This window comes from Muscardinus avellanarius (assembly GCF_963383645.1).
Source record: "Muscardinus avellanarius genome assembly, chromosome: 2".
NCBI lineage: Eukaryota > Metazoa > Chordata > Mammalia > Rodentia > Gliridae > Muscardinus > Muscardinus avellanarius.
Genome location: NC_137787.1, coordinates 132,986,722 through 133,004,371, shown reverse-complemented (window position 1 = coordinate 133,004,371; position 17,650 = coordinate 132,986,722). Strand labels below are relative to the sequence as shown.

Genomic DNA, 17,650 nt, shown 5'->3' with positions numbered 1-17,650 from the left:
CTTTTGTCCTTCCAATCCTTTCTCTAATTAATCAGTAACTGTTTAACTGAATCCATGTCTAATTCAAGAACAAAATAAGAATAGAACAGATATGAGAAAGCACAAAGAGATTAGGAAAGGGTGGAAGATATCCAATAGTTTTGAAATATGTTTACTTTGATTTTTTACAATATTTTTGTTTGATATTTCTTTTTATTAAGTAGAGCCTAATTTTAAATTATTTATATTTGAACAATTTAGCCGGGCGTTGTGGAGCACACTTGTAACCCCAGCACTTGGGAGGCTGAGACAGGAGTATCACACAGATTCGAAGCCAGCCTCAACTACTTAGTGAGGCTCTCAACAATTTAGTGAGATCCTGTTTCCAAATAAAGTAAAAAATAGGTCTGGGAGTATAGCCCATAGGTATAAAAGCCCCTAGGTTACACCCCCAGTAGCACAAAAATAATAAAATAAAATAAAATAAAATAAAATAAAATAAAATATATATGCTTGGACAATTTATAGATCTAAATCTTTAAACCTTAGGCAAGAGCATAATCTGAACCTCACAAAAAATGCAAGCTCTGCTATAGAATATTATGCTGAGATCATCCAGTCTCGAAAAGTCAGGGGTCATATGTTTTCTCTTATATGTGGAAGCTAGAGCAAAAATAGAAAGCAAAAATGACTTCAGTCTAATGAGAGGGAAAAAACAGTAAACCAGTGGGAGGATCCTGGGAGAAGGGAATTCTAGGGGGAAAATCAAGGACTGAGAAAGAGAAAAATTCAAATATAGTTACATACACACAATGTTTCACTACTAGTCTCACTACATTTATGAGGGAGGAAGGGGGACAGGGTGCAGGTACATGGAGGGAAATATAGCAAGTGATATGTGCATGTACTTTTTTATCATTCTGAATCACAGGATATATAATTATAATACACTAATAAAATGTATTATAAAAATAAATAAAAACATGAAACATATGAAAAGGCAAATTCTAGAATTTTTTTTAATTTTATGGTACATTATAGTCAAAGTTCTAGAATTTGACTCATGACATTAGGTGTTAGTAATACATAATTTTTAAGAAGTACTATATGAGACATGACTAACTTTATTTGGAAATGGAAAATGAGAAATTAGAAAAATATTCATAAGCTAGATGTGGTAGTACATGGCTGTAATCTCAAAACATGAGAGGATGAGGAAAGAGGATTTAAGGTTTAAGGTTCAGCAACTTAGCAAGGTTCTTCTGCAACTTAGCAAGACCCTGTTGCATATAAAAAAATAACAGGGCTGGGAATGTAGCTCAAAGGTGGAATGCTCCTTGGTTCAACCTACAGTACCAAAAAACATATTACACTTACAGCAACCATGCCAGATATAAATAAAACAAGTAGAAACAATGAATTTTATATGAAACTATTCAATAAGAGATCTTTCCATTATTTAGAGTAGCCCACAATATAATGGATTACAAAAAATTTTATTTTTTATTATAAAAACTATTGTGAGAGTGTGTGTATGAGTGTGTGTGTATACATGCATGATTATATATTAAGTAAATTATGGAAAATTATTCACATTGATAGAGATATATCATGCAGTAGTTGTTCTCCAGTATTCATGTTATGTATTCAATATAAAATGCTCCCCAAAAAATCAATGTGTTGAATAAAGCAACCAGGTCCTAAGGTGGGTATGGCTGGAGCAGATGGGTCACTTGGAGACTCTCCCTCTCCCTCTCCTCCTCCCCCTCTTTCCTGGTAGCCATGAAGTGAGAACAGCTTTTCCTACTCTACCATGCCCCTAATGCACTGTAGTTCCTGCCTTGAAGATGGTAATCATGGACTGACCTCTGAAACCATGAGCTCCAAATAAACCTTTCTTCCTTTAAGCTATATTTGTCAGGTATTTTGGTCACAGTGACAAAAAGTAAAAAAAGAATGAATTAAAGCAATACATTTTGCTCCTCCCAAAGAATCCAAGGATGAGCTCTAATAACCTAATCCAATCATACTGATCATCTGCTGTTGTTGTTTGGATGAGGAAGGTAATAATTTTTTCAGAGACCCAGCATCAAGGTTTAGCATTTTCATTGAAACAAATGTTGGTTCAAAGAGGGGCAAAACAAAAGTTGATTAATCAAATTTAAGGGAACAATCTTGTTTAGTAATTGGGAGAAAGAAACTTTTTTTTGAACACCTAGATATGAGGTTCTGTATCTCTAAGACACCAGGTATCCTACCTATAACCCAAAAGATACCAGCTACAACATAAAATCAACAGGTCAGGTGGCACAGCAGAGATACAGATAAAACCTGGGTCTTTGATAAGACTGTTGAGACTCAGATAACCCAAGCCTATAGCCCAGTTTGTTGGACATGCTCTGTTGGCTCTCCAAACCCTATCCTATTTCTATGCTTGGGAAGTTCCCTTGTTACTCCAAATCTATATACTGTATTTTTTTAATAAAGACCACATTCCATCCAGGTAGATTCCTCCTACAACTGAAATCTTCCTCTTTGAGTTACAGTACTTTAAACTTTGCAGAGTTCTTTTAACAATGTCTACAACTTTTTGAAGAGCCTTGCATTAAACTCTTCTCAAAAACCCAAGTTGATCAAGCCATCAGCTTCCTACCAAGGCCATGACTGATAAGCCACCTACCACTAGACTCCCAGTAATCACAAGAGAGTGCATTTCCTCAATGACTGAGCTGCTAAGAACAAAATTTTCTATAAACTATACCCCTAAAATATCATATTACCCTCTTAAGTTTTCTTCAAACTCATATTTAGAAATAAAACCACATTATTTTTTTCTATGAAACAACCTAAATGCAATTAGTAAGCAGGTCTCTCCTAAACTACCTTAATACCTAATTTACAATTCTATGACATATTAAAGATAAGTGATTGTTTAATAAGATATTAAAAATAAAACCTCCATTATCAATTCTACTATCCTGGCCACTAACTGCTTAAAAATAAAGCAGTGTGGTAAGGGAAACGCAAAGTGGCCCTTGTATGGTTAATGTGGCTGAAATGGAGAAAGCATGGAGAGTTATAAGACAACTGTGAGAAGGATGGACTATATCTGAGACATTTTAGGATGACTAGACTGAATATAATTAAAAATGAACTGTATGAAGCCAATAGTTAAAGAGGATGATGGTTTGGACTAAGATGATATCAATGGATGTCATAAATAATAACGTTAGGAAGTAGACCTAATCATTACTTCTGGGTATATTCTTAGAGTAAGATGACATAATTTGCTGAGAGTGTAGATCTAGTGTGAGTAAAAGAAGGGTCAAAAACAATTAATGTCTTCAGTCTAAACTACTTGATGAATGGTAATCTAAGATACAAAAGACTAACAGAAAAAAAGATTTGAGAGAAAAAAATCAAGAGACATATTTTGAATAATTTCTAATTTGTGAAGATCAGTAAGCATCCAAACAGAACTGAAAGTGGGAGAAAAATTTCAGAGTAATTAGGATTTATAGGATAATGAAAGCTAAATAAATAAATAAGCTCAATTATAGTAAGACACAGAAAGAAAAATGCAATGTTTTCCAGGAGTAAGGACCAAATCAAATCAGTCTTTAGAATTTATAAACATGAGGAAGAAATACAAAGAGGGAATAAAAAGAGAGAAAGGAAGTAAAAGAAAAGAGACAAGACTGATAACTAAAAGTGAGACAGCCGTTTTTATTTTATTTATTTTTTTAATTATTTTGAGGGTCTGGGGATGGAACCCAGGGTCATTCGACCTCTGAGCTACACCCCCTGCCTTATTTTTTATTCCTTATTTTGAAACAGGGTCTCACTGAGTTTAAAAGGGCCTCACTAAATAGCTGAGGCTGTCTGTGAACCCTGATCCTCTGGTCTCAGCCTCCCAAATGCTGGGATTAAAAGCATGCGCCACCATGCCCGGCAAGAGAGCCATTATTAGTTATCCCAAAATTTCAAATTCTTAAAAAATTATGGGCTATTTCACAAATTTCAAGCCACTACAAAGATTTAATAAAAAAAGAGATATAAAACAAATGTTCAAAAAGATGTGGAAAACTTGAAACTCTCAACTACTGCTGGTGAAATGCAAAATGATGATGTCAATTTAGAAAACACTGGTAATTTCTCAAATGGTAAAACAGAACTCAACAAATGAAATATTAGTTAAAATCTACTCAAGAGAAATGTAAACCTATGTCCACACAAAATCCTGTACATTAATATTCATAGCAGTATTATTCATAGTATTCAAGAGATGCAAACAACACAAATATCTACAAGTGGATAAACAAATTGTGGTATAAATATGAAATGGAATATTTTTATTCATAATAAAATGACATTCTGTTAAATAACATAGATAAATTTTGAAAACATTATTGTAAGCAAAATAAACCAAAACCAAAAAATATATTGTATTTTTAATGAAAATTAAGTATCTGGAATAGGTTGCCTGCCTAGAGTTGTGGGTCTCAGAGGAACAGAAACAATTGGTAAAGTATGTCACCAAGCATGGCACAGAGAAGATAAACGTTTAATAAAGACATATAATAATATGCCATACCAGTCAAAATTCAAAATAGCTATGTGTGAAAACTAAAATGACAATGAGATATTTTTTACCAATTAAATTGATAGTACAAGCATATATTTTCATTTTACTTGAATGTACTGATAGTATTTCTAATTTTAAGGTAAGTTTTAAGTATAAGTTCACTTCATATAAATTATCCTGCTAAATTTTCAACAAATAAATGAAATATAGTATTAACAGGGAAGGTCCAGAAAATGAACCTGCCATACACAGTACTCTTCCAACAGACATTTCATGGCACCTAATTCACGTAAAATGTAGTTTATCATCTGTCTTCTAAACAACTCTTAATATTTTAGGTATAAGAAAATAGTATTCCATCATAAAAAAAAAGTAAAGCCAAAGAGCTGTAATAGAGTTCTAAGTAATGTTACTGAGGGGAGTGTATAAAGAATATTGCCAATGATATACTGTCTACTGTCTACTTAATACTGTCTACTTAATAATCTACCAATGATCAACCACTAATCCTTAAAGAAAGGGCAGTACTTATTTCAAGGAAAAGACAGTCTACAAATATTTCAAATGTAACATAACTGGAGATGTAATAAAAACTATCTCCAAAAGCCTTCTCAATTTTCTTTCCCAAAGTAAAAATAAGTTTTTTATTTTTAGGTGAGAACTCATCTCTATTATTTCTCAAAAGTTTTATACTTAGAGAAGCTGAGTATTAAAAAGTTAGCTGGTAAGAAAAGAATGCTAATGAGGAGAAATAATTTTTATTTTTAAGTAAACCCTTTATTCATAAAGCCTCATTTTAATTTTTAAAAGAAATCATGTAGCTTACCAATCTCTTGAAAGACAAAAATTAGAAATTCAATATTTATTACCATAATAATACAATTGCCACTAAAGCAAAGGAAACATAAAAAAGAGAAATCATAAAATATAAAAATAACTAAACCCATTTATTTTAAACTGTTCATACTAGGTATTGACAAAAAAATTGCTTTAAATATTCAAATATAATGGGTAAAGAATGCTAAAAAATATTTCTTTCTCTAAAGATTTTGATCTTATAACTGAAAAATAAAGCAAACCTTAAAAAAAATAACTAAACAAAATGGCAAGATTTTTTTTTTATGGTACTGGGGTCTTGGAAGCCCTTCTACCTCTGGGCTACACTCCTAGACCTTTTTTTTTTTTTTTTGGAAACAGGGTCTCCTAGCTGGCTTCGAACCTGCGTGATCCTCCTGTCTCCGCCTCCCAAGCACAGGGATTACAAGTGTGTTGCCACCACGCCCGGTAAATGGCAAGATTTTTAAAAATTCAATATGAATATAAAGAGAGCAAAGAAACAAAAAGAGAAATAGTACTTGCAAATTTTTTATAAAAGTAGTTAAAATAATTTTTCTTTATTTTCTATTTTCACTCAAAATCTTATTTACACTTCTAATATCCAGTTCGATTTCATGTCTATAATTATGTCTAAGCCATAATATAAAAATGTTATTGAATTAGGAACAATATGACCACTGCACAGTCAATATAGTCAATGGAAAGGGAAATTATAGAAAATATAAGTATTGGTTGTTAGTCATTCAACTATGAAAGCTACATAAGAGGACCATCAATACATAACACTTACCTTTTCAAGTAAGTAGCCAATGACTAAAAAGCCTTTTCCACCCAGCATCTGTTCTTGCATGGCTACTGAACTTTTAAGTAGTTCAACCAGGAAAGCCAAAAGAGTAGCACTGCATGTAAAGTACAGATAATTTCATTTTGTAATCATTAAATGTTTATTACATAATGTTCCATTTCAGCAATTTGTTATGGCAAAAGCTAACAAACATATTCAAATCTAATCTTAGTTTGCTGACATATGCTATTATACCTTACACACAAATATATTTCTCATAAGCATAAGAAAATGAGTTTTGTCCTTTTAAAATAAATATAAGTTGAAAATAACCGTGTGTTTTATATCTTAGTTAAATATCAGTTTCATATATTCCTACTTCAATTAAATCAATATAAACACACACACACACACACACACACACACACACACACACACCTGTGCATGCACACATATCACATTCCATAATGAAAATTTCACCATAATATTACTTTGAGTAAAAGGCTATCATTGGGAATTTTAAATAAGTATGCAAAACTATTTTGAAGGGCACATACCTATTTTTAAATAAATTTATTATTTGACCAATTTTTCAAAAACAATTAGTTCAAAAAACTCCCAGGGAAATATGTAACATCACTTATATCCACATATGCCCTCAGAAAAGTTCACGAGAGCAATGATTCATGTCAGATTGAAATGAAAAGTTGTAATTAATTACACAGCATGTACACAAACATATAAAAGCACAGAAAGATATGTTTCAAAGATTAAGTACTTAGTATGACTGTTGGATGACTGAATGAATTAATGAATGAATGAAGAAACAAAAGAAAAATAAAATGATTGCATTACATAAAGCTTCGATAATATATTTTTCAGTTATATATAAAATTTTTAAACAGCATCATATCAATATAGTATTCCTAAAATTCAAATTATATTTTCCTTCATTGTGTGTGCTTAATAGCTTATAATAAATTGCTATGAATTTATCAGGAATTAAAATATTATCTACCTAAAATGCTTTATTATGTTCCCTAAATTACCTATTTATGTTTTTAAGAAAGGATAAAGCCAGAAATTTCTAAATATATTTTAAACACAACAGCACTCATTCTTACAAGTAGTTGAGAAAATTTGGTAAAGAGGAAAACTTGAAAATTATTAAAGCCCCAAAGGAATATGAAGCTATTCTAGGCTCCAAATTATTTAAGCTCTTCTAGTTTTAATAAGTTTATAAAATAACACATTTATCCAGTAATGTGGCATTTTTGTTTAAATAAGAAAAGTTCTCATAGATTAAGACTGCATGATATTTGCTAGAAAAATATACTATCCAGAAATAAAGTACTTCATTACAGAAAATTAAAATTCAAATATATTAATTGGCCCTACAGCATTAAACCACAAAAATATAAAATAATATTACAAATCAATGATATTTTAGTCTGTTCTAAGTTAAATATAGATATTTTAAGAAAAATAAAACTACCAATGAATCCCATGGGATTTTTTAAATGTTTCTGAAAAGAAGTATAGGTATTAAGGAATCCAGTTCATTTTAAATCAGTTTGACCAATAGTCAAAGGCCACTTCACAAACAATTGCTTAAGTACTATATTACAGCTAACACTTCTGCTTAAATGTTTAAAAAAAATAAAGAAAACTACTGTATAGAGATTACACAATTTCCTAATATGTTCATGGAATTTTTAACTAGACATGAGTTAATGCTTTATTGAAAAAGTGGATTTCTAAACATCAGCACTGCCAAAAGGAAAAACTAGAAATGCCTTACACTGGTCCCTAAAAGCAAAAAATATATATATATATATATATATATTTCTCAGAATAAATCACTGTCACAAGGATACAATGGATTTTTGTTATTTTTATCTCAGAAGAACTAGTCATTCTCAAACATCTAATAAATTAACTTGGACCTCTAAATACGGTGCAATTCCATTACAAAATCAGAAATATTAATTTTAAAATTCCAAGATCATAACACATGACCAGGCTATCCATAAATGTTCATTTCACTTCAATATTAACCATGACAAAAATTAAAAAATCTTATACATTCACTAGCTAAAATATTTTAAGATAATACCTAAAACCCAATGCAATAGCAATACCACATCTTTTCAAAAAAATCTAAAAAAAAAAAGATATATTTGACATGGTGGACGTAATAGGAAATAGATGGCCATCTTCGAAGAGGTAAATTTTCAAACATAATTTAACAAACTTACCAGTAACTAAAATGCATCGGTTTGCTGCAGGGATCACAATAAACTTGCAAAATTCTGTGTACTGCCATACAAAATTTCTCTCCATTCTTGCCTATTTCCAACTCCCCTAGATACAAAGGCAAATATAAAGGATACTTCAGCCCATTCCTATATCTCCTACATGCCACTTCCTGTCTAGAACACATCAGTTCATCTGTAGAGGATCTAAATATATAGGTTAAGCCGAAAAGCAAGTAGCTGTATCAGCCTAAACTAATATACGCAACATAGAACATTCTCTTGAAAAGTATAGCAATAAGTAGGAACAGACCATCAGAGGAGTATTTTACTTGACAGATGAAAAGAATGCTAATTATTATGTCATGGTATAAAATTGCTAAACTTTTCAATAGACAATACTACAACATAAGTTCTATAAGTAGCAATTCTACTTCAGGAATGGTTAAGGGTTTTTAAACCTGTCTCTTTTTAAGGAAAATGACACTAAAAATTATTGGTTTTTCTCAAAAATAATTACCATCTTCCCATTATTAATAAGCTTCAACTGGGTAAGGAAATAATTTATATTTCAATTATCATAAAAAGATGAGGGCTAGGCCTTCAGAAAAATGAAAGAAATAGTGTAACAGTACCTATAATAACTTAATATATTATGTCCCCAGAGCATTCTAATATTATTAAAGAATACCACAGCAGTCCTGGCCCACAAATACCTGGGAACATTTAGTAGCTATGTATGATCATAAATAATTTAAATGAAAACATATATACTATATTAAGATTTCATTAAAATTTATACAAATGTAGATTCTGACTTGATGTTACTATAACTTCATCCATTCCAATTTTTCCATTTAATTTCCAAAATAACTAACGTAAATAACTTATGTAATATGATACAAGAAGTTTTGTTATCTTGGAGGTACTTTTATTATTTAAAAAAACATATCACAAAAGTGCACCTAGTTTACAGCTAAAATAATTGAGAGTGAATATGTAATCTAAGATGATTTCAAAGGCAGCTCATAAAAGACAGAAGCTGGCTACTCAATTTGCTTTGTTCTAAAATAAGCAAAGTATCACAGCTAGATTGACTTTTTGAATAAATACCATTTATTAAAAAGAATGTAGCTAACTTATGTAAAATTTTAAAATTTCCCTTGAGTTCCAAAACTCTCCTTCCCCTTTAAAAAGATGTGTTTAATCTCTTGAGAATCTTGAGAAGCCATAGAGTCAAAAAAATGATCAGAATAAATTCAGTAGATTAATTTCCAAATAAGACTTAAGGTATCAGTAAAGAAGAAAATCTTTTGACATTTTCAAAAGGCTTCATGTCTTAGTAGCCTAATTAAATACTGAATCACACTGAAATCTTTCACATATGATAATCATGTAAAACATCTAATACCATAAATTCTATATTATCTCTGTCACTACAAAACTCTTTCTAGATGAGTGATCACTATGAAACAGAACCAAAAGAAAAATCAACTCAAGTTCACACCCAAAATAATCTCACAGCCAAGACAATTAGTTCTCAGTTACACACACACACACACACACACACACACACACACACACACCTACCATCTCAATAAATTACAACACTCAACTTCTTTCACAGTTGAAAATCAAAATCTAACTTAAAAGTTTCTAACAAAAGCCGAGTGTGGTGGCGCACGCTTGTAATCTCAGCATCCCAGAGGCTGAGACTAGAGGATCGCAGTTCATGGACAGCCTTAGCTACTTAGTGAGGCCCTCTACAACTTAGTGAGACCAGGTTTCAAAATAAAAAATAAAATTAGGGCTGGGGATGTAGCTCAGAGGTCGAATGTCCCTGGGTCCCATCCCCAGACCCACCCAAAAAAAAAAAAGTTTCTAACAGAAAGCACATTTGCCAGCCACTTTCAGACAAGGTACTACTGAAAATACACCTCCAAAGACCACTGCTAAGTTTCCATACAGTCCTAACACATACACTGTCCATTCATCAGTACACGCATCAAGGGGAGCTTCATGCCAAAGTAAAGAGAATACATTTATCTGTGGGGTCAAACAAGGAAAACAGTGAAATGCAACACAGTAAAATGTAGGACAGATAGAATAGATATGATAGTACATGAAACCAACAGGCCTACCCTTGGACATAAAATTTCTCTTCAATAATTTCTACTTTTCCTTCAGCCTGATAAGAGGATGGCAAAATTATAAAAATTGCTACCAGTGGGTAGCATTTTTGGTCATGGGTACTCAAGAGTACCCTATAGAGGCTCTATATAAAGTTAGGCTATTGCACATTAACATTTTTCTTTATTATAATAGATTATGATTTTGTTTCATCAGTCTATTTCTGACAACCACAGCAAAAATCCTGAAATTTAAAAAAAAAAACTTATTTAGTTGGGCATGGTCATGTATGCCTATAACATAGAGGCTGAGACAGGAGGATCAAAGGTTTGAGGTCAGCCTCAGTAACATGAGGCCTCCACAATTTAAATACAACCCAGTTTCAAAAATGAAAACTCAAATAGGGCTGAGGGTGGCTTGGAAGTAGAATGCCCCTGGGTCCAATCCCCAGTGCCACACACACAAAAAAAAACCCTGTAATTTAAATATGGTCCATCTGTGTTGTGAAGGACATAAGATTTAAGGCATACATATGTAAAGGGATTAATCTCAAACCTCCTTATATATTACTATATATTAGTATATGATATACAACAAATGTACAGTTTGAGAACAAAGCAGCCTATTTTTTTTTTTTTTTGGTGGTACTGGGGTTCCTGGAAACCCTTCTACCTCTGGGCTACACTCCCAGACCTATTTTTATATTTTTATTTGGAAACAGGATCTTTTAAGCCAGCAAGGCTGGCTTCGAACCTGCGTGATCCTCCTGTCTCTGCTTCCCAAGCGTGGGGATTACAAGCATGCGCCACCAGGCCCAGCCAAAACAGCCTTTTGATAAGTTCCTTTCACAAACTTAGTATGGACATTCAATATTTGCTAGAAATACTCAAATGATAAAAAATAACTCTCAAAGCCATAGTTCTGCAGTTTACCACCAACTCACATAATGACTCTCATAATGCACTAACATTATGGTATATACACACAATGGAGTTCTACTCAGCAATAAAGAACAAAATTATATCATTTTCAGGAAATGAACCAGTCCTTTATGAAGGACATGTTACATATGGCAGACACCGCTATTAACAACCATGCATACAAACTTCAGGAATTTAGTTATAATTTAGTTATATAATTTTCTAACACCTACAGTGAATCTAAGATGTTCAAAATTGGAAAGAAAAAATAATAACAGGATGATCTTAACTATTTATGCAATACTCTAATGTCCCTCAAGATCAAATCAAGTCCTCCATGAGGGTACTGGCTCAACTTTGAGCCTATTGAACAGAAGAAATATTAACGTCATACCCCAAGAGGACTGAAGTTAGCAAATGCAAAAACATAAACAGAAAAATGGGTGACTACACAGAAAACTGAAACATCTGATCTTGAGGGACTTTTCTTTTTATAATTTGTTTTATTTTTAAAGAATATGCAGTAAATATGACTTATTATTTTATGCTTCTACTAGTACAATGTAATTATACATATTATACATCATACTGAAGTAGAAAGTGATAGAAACATACATGCAAACAATTATTTGAACATTTCCCTCCAGATCCCACCCTACTCCCACCCGTTCCCCATACAAGACTTTGAGATTGGCACTGGTAATTTAACATACATACACAGCCTTATTTTAACTATGAATAACTGATTTTTATTTTAATCTTTTTGGTGGGCAATTCTAAGAAAGTTCACAGATATACAGATTTAATCAATATCACAATAAAAATAAAGACCTTTCCTATCACATCAATAAACTCACTTGTACTCACACCAGCTTTACAGTCACACCCTCTCAGTATCCAAAGCCTCAGGTTAATACTTGCTTTTCTCTATCACGACAGTTTTGTCCCCCACCTCCACCCTGTTCCCTCCACACCCGCCTCTTCTCTATAGGGGATATTGAGATTGGCAATGGTATTCTCACATATGTACATATTATCAATGGAAGTTTTTCCTTTATGATTCTCCACCCCCCAAAAAGGAACCACCTCCTTCTCTTCCATGGCATTTCTTCTTCATTATCTAAAGTCCCTCTTAAATCCAACTTACTCTAGTTTTCACATGGGAGAGAACACATATGACCCTTCAATTTCTGTACCTGGCTGATCTCACTTAACTAATGTTATCCAGGCTTTTCCATTTTCCTAAAAATGATATAATTTTGTACTTTATTGCCGAGTAGAATTCTATTGTGTGTATATCTTATAGTGTAGTGATCCATTCATCTGAGTTCATTCCTTTTAATTGATGGGTAGTATATCATTGTATGAATGGATCTACTAGTTTAAATATCCATTCATTTGTAAAAGGCATATGCCCATGTGAATAGGGCTACTTAAAATATTCACATAAAGGTTTGTGTGTGAACATTTTTCATTTTCTTCTTATAAATGAATATACAAACCAAGAAGGTTAATTATATGGTATGTGTTTAATTTTAAAATAAATTTCCAAACTATATCCACATGAGCTGTACCATTTGGCAAGCCTACTGACAATGTGTCGAGTTATTCTGATAATCCTTGCTGACATTTTACACGATGAGTACTTTTTTATTTTGGCCATTCAACTAGGTGTATAGTGGTATTTCATAGTCGTTTTACTGTATCTTTCACCATTAGCAAATGATATTGAATACCTTTTCATGAGCTTTCAACATCCTTATATTCTTTTTGGTGAAGTTTCTGTTTAAATCTTTTGCCTGTTTTCAAAAACTATTTCCTGTCTTTTGAGGGTTGAAAGTCCTTTATATTTCTTGATATAAATCTTTCGCCAAGCAAGATTTTCTGTTTCTAAAGTCTGTAGCATATCTTTTCACTGAATTTTTGTAGAGAAGTACTTAATTTTGATGAAGTAATATCAAATACATCATTTCTTTTCTTTTAAAAATGTGTTGTTTTTTTTTTTTTTTTTTTTGGTGGTACTGGGGTTCCTGGAAGCCCTTCTACCTCCGGGCTACACTCCCAGACCTATTTTTATATTTTTATTTAGAAACAGGGTCTCCTAAGCCAGCGCGCGCGGCTGGCTTCGAACCTACGCGATCCTCCTGTCTCCGCCTCCCAAGCGTGGGGATTACAAGCGTGCGCCACCACGCCCGGCTAAAAATGTTTTAATGTCATATCTCAGAAGGTTCTGCCTGACCTAACCTATTTCCTCTAAATGTAGTATTTCATGTTTAATATTTAAACTTAACTTTAGTTAATTTTGTATATAATCTCAAGGTTAATTTGTTGGATACGGCTATTTTTCAACTGAATTGCTTTTGCACCTTTAACAAAAGTCAGTTATCAATAAATGTGACACTACTGTTGAACTCTATTATTTTCTAATGATACATACCTATCGCTTTCCTAATGTAACAGCTTTCATTAACATAGCTTTATAGTAAAAACTAGGTAATTATAATTCTTCCAACTTCATTCTTTTTCAATTATTATTTTATCTTTCCACATAAATGTTAGAGCCATCTTTTCCATATCATTGTGCATATTCAGGGATTTTGACTGATATTCTGTTAAATCTACATATTGATTTAGTGTCATCTTTAATATGTTGGGTATTGCTATCCAGAAATATAACTCTCCATTTATTTAGTCTTTGATTTCTTTTATCAGCAATATGTAACTTACAGCACCCAAATCCTGTGTATGATTTATAAAATTTATATCTAAATACATACCCTTTATGAAGCTACTATTAATGGCATTTTTAAATTCGGCATCCTACTCTATATTGTTAATCTAGAGATATAATCTGCTTCCTAATATTATAAGTCTGTGTGTGCTTGGTCAATTTATTGAGGATCTGTATCTAGACTTTCTTGATAAAAACTGATTTTGTTTCACAAAAATTCTGTATCAAAATCTTCATTCTTTTTTTTTAATTTTTTTTAGGTGGTACTGGGGTTCCTGGAAACCCTTCTACCTCCGGGCTACACTCCCAGACCTATTTTTATACAATTTTTATTTGGGAAACAGGGTCTCTTAAGCTAGCACAGCTGGCTCTGAACCTGCAAGATCCTCCTGTCTCCGCCTCCCAAGCTCTGGGATTACAAGGGTGCACCACCAAGACCAGCAAAATCTTCATTCACAATTATGTAAACAGATTAAAGTCTGCAAGATTCCTGGGCTATCATCTCTTCTTATAAGAGGCAACAGAAAGTTTCCTTTTGCCTTCTGAGCATTCTATACATGTTTGTGGAGCTTATGCTCTCTCTAGAGCATATATCCTTGCTTCTCATAAATGTCTAGTTTCTGGCTATAATGGTGATGGATGTCATGACTCTTTTTTAAAGCTTTCAAGTTGTTCATATAAATACACAATCTGAGAAACAAGAATTTCTTCCTTCTATTGAAATAAAATCTTGCTGATATGTTCATTAAAAAATATTTTCTAAGAATTATATCATTCACAACTTTGTTCTGTTGCAACTTTTATAAAATTCACTATGGACCAAAATCCAGGACATTAATTGTAACTCATGTTTGTCCAAAGCAGCTGTTGCTTACCCTTACAAATACATACTTTTTTTGTGGTACTGCACATTGAACTCAAGGTGTTCTATCTCTAAGTTACATATAATCTAGCCCTTTATTTTTTATTTTTTAAACAGGCTCTTATTAATTTTCTGAAGGCCTCACTAAGTTGCTGAGACTGGCCACGAATCTGTGATCCTCTTCTATCAGCTTCCCAAGAACTGAGATAACAGAAATGCGCCACCATACCAGGATCAAAAACACACTTTTTAAAAAACTTATTTTTAGCTGATATATAAAAACATAAACTTGTACAGATTAGTGGAGGGAACTATACAATCTTTTAAAAACATGTATACACAGCTTAATGTTTAAATTATGTTAAACATTTCTACCTCCTCAAACATCTATCATTTCTTCATATTTAAAATATTCAATATCCTTTCTTCTAGCTTTTGAAATGTATAGCACACTATCAGTCCTGTAGTCATCCTACTTAATAGTAGCACACCAGAACTACTTATTCCTATCACATTGTACCTTAGTACCCATTGATTTTGTGATGATCAGTTTTCCGGAATAGTAGACTCAAGCTTCCTCATATAGGATCATGTAGCAACTTTGAGGAAATATATTACAAATAATTTAAAAATGCTCTTAAATCAGGTTCACCTTTGGTACTCCATAAACTGCTACATGGGACATAAAAAATAAATCTCCCCTATTTTTCACATTACTTGTCACAAGAAAAGAAGAAAACCCGAAAAAACAAAATGAAGAAAATTCTTATTCTACTCCAATTTTTCTTGAATGCCTCAACACCTTGCCATTCCTGTTTTATCTGTCAGACATACAATGGAGGCACAAGCATGGCCCCATCTTCCTGAAAACAATTAATACTCAGGCTGAATTTATTTCCATGGGTCTGTTAAAAAATAATGCATGTATGTTTTCAAAGTACTTAAGTCTATCCATCTACAAAATATGTCAATAAAAATCTTCAATAACCAGATCCAGAGCATCCTTACCAAATGATAATGGCAAATTGCAAAAATAGAATCTAAAGTAGATTGATTCCAACACTATTTTCATTACAAGTACCAGAGAAAATGTCAGCATAGAACTGTAAAGTAATAGATATCAAAGAATTGTATAGTAATTAAGACTCTAATAGGTAGATGTCTGTAACTCTTAAGAGACATAAAGACACCAGAAAATAGGACCTCCACTATTACTGAATGAATTATTGAGGGGTAGACACACAAAACTTTCCTCTATGTGTCCCCAGCATCAATCTAGTTGCAAGGCAGTTATATACATATTTTAATTTGACGTTTTAAATAATTAATTATGTCAATGTAGTTAAGGAGCCCTATTTATAATTTTGGATGATTAATGTCAGCATCTGTAGTCTGACACTGAATCCTCATCAATGTTCCACTGCAACCTGCTGGAAGAAACTATATTTGGTCCCACTCATGACTGCATAAAATATTAATGTAAGCCCTATAGCACAACTACAGAAATATTTGTCACCAAATACCCATAGGCATCTGACACTTGTTTTCCATATTCATTCACAAGAAATGATCAGTACTAAACTTCTGACCCCTAGTTTCTTGTTATTAATAATAGTCTATTAAAACTCCTTATGTTCATAAACCTACTTAATGATGAGCTTTCCAACTGCATTAGAGATGTACTAACTTGCCTCTCAGAGTTACAGAGGGTACATACCAAATACCTAACTGCTTTGATTCAACTCTAACTGCAGAAAGAACAATATCGAAGTACCCTCCCTTATTCTTTCACCTGAGACTGAATTGTAACCTGCCTTCCAAATTTCAGATTGAACTACCTTGTAATAATAACAAAAATTAAAGTCTGAAAAGCAGAAAATTTTGCTGGTAAGCAAGGCATTAACCTCTATTCCCATATAAACAAGACCCCTTTTAAGCCCCCAACTATCTCTAAAAAAGTAATGTCAAAGTGATCCTGCAAAGGTCATTCATGTTTATGTTGGGTTACCAAAGAAGAGATCTCCAATGATGTCACCTGAAATAATATGTATGACAATTGATCTACAGAGGACAAAAGTTATATAAATTCCAAAAGATATGGAACTAAACCAATGTTCATAAAACTATATGGTACCTGATCACTAAACTCTCTTGAAAAAGTAATTTGAAAATTTCTCCTCTATATCAGGTAAACACTGAAAAGCGAGTATTTTCATGTTCCAAAAATTGCACCATGCAGCTAGAAAAAAGCATCTGTCCCCACACTTAAGTATACTGAGGCACTGTCATTAGAGAACACTTAAACTTCTTAACAAAGGATCAGAACAAATGATACTATAGAAAATTCATCACTCTAGCCAGGTACCATGCCCTGACTCTTCTTGCACAGAAAAAAAATAAAACTATCATTAAGTAAAAATAAATAGTTGTATGGGAAGCTCCAATCCATGAACAAAGTCAAAATTTTAGGAGATATTTTAGAACAGATTATTAATAAATGAACCTTCTTTCTACCTAAAATATAACAAAAATAATGAACTATATTTTGCTATTTCTATGTGTTTTAA

General features: G+C 32.4%; 1 protein-coding gene across 5 annotated transcripts in view; it reads right to left on the bottom strand.

Annotated features, from left to right (window-relative positions):
* NBEA (neurobeachin) overlaps positions 1 to 17,650 on the bottom strand; it is a gene marked incomplete at both ends in the record, with an annotated part of 621,684 nt that overhangs the window by 483,429 nt on the left and 120,605 nt on the right. For all 5 annotated transcript variants that reach the window (XM_080719963.1, XM_080719960.1, XM_080719962.1 and 2 more), the window contains one exon: positions 6,192 to 6,300. In XM_080719963.1, coding sequence (XP_080576089.1) covers positions 6,192 to 6,300 — 109 coding nt within the window. The remainder of the gene's footprint in view (positions 1 to 6,191; positions 6,301 to 17,650) is intronic.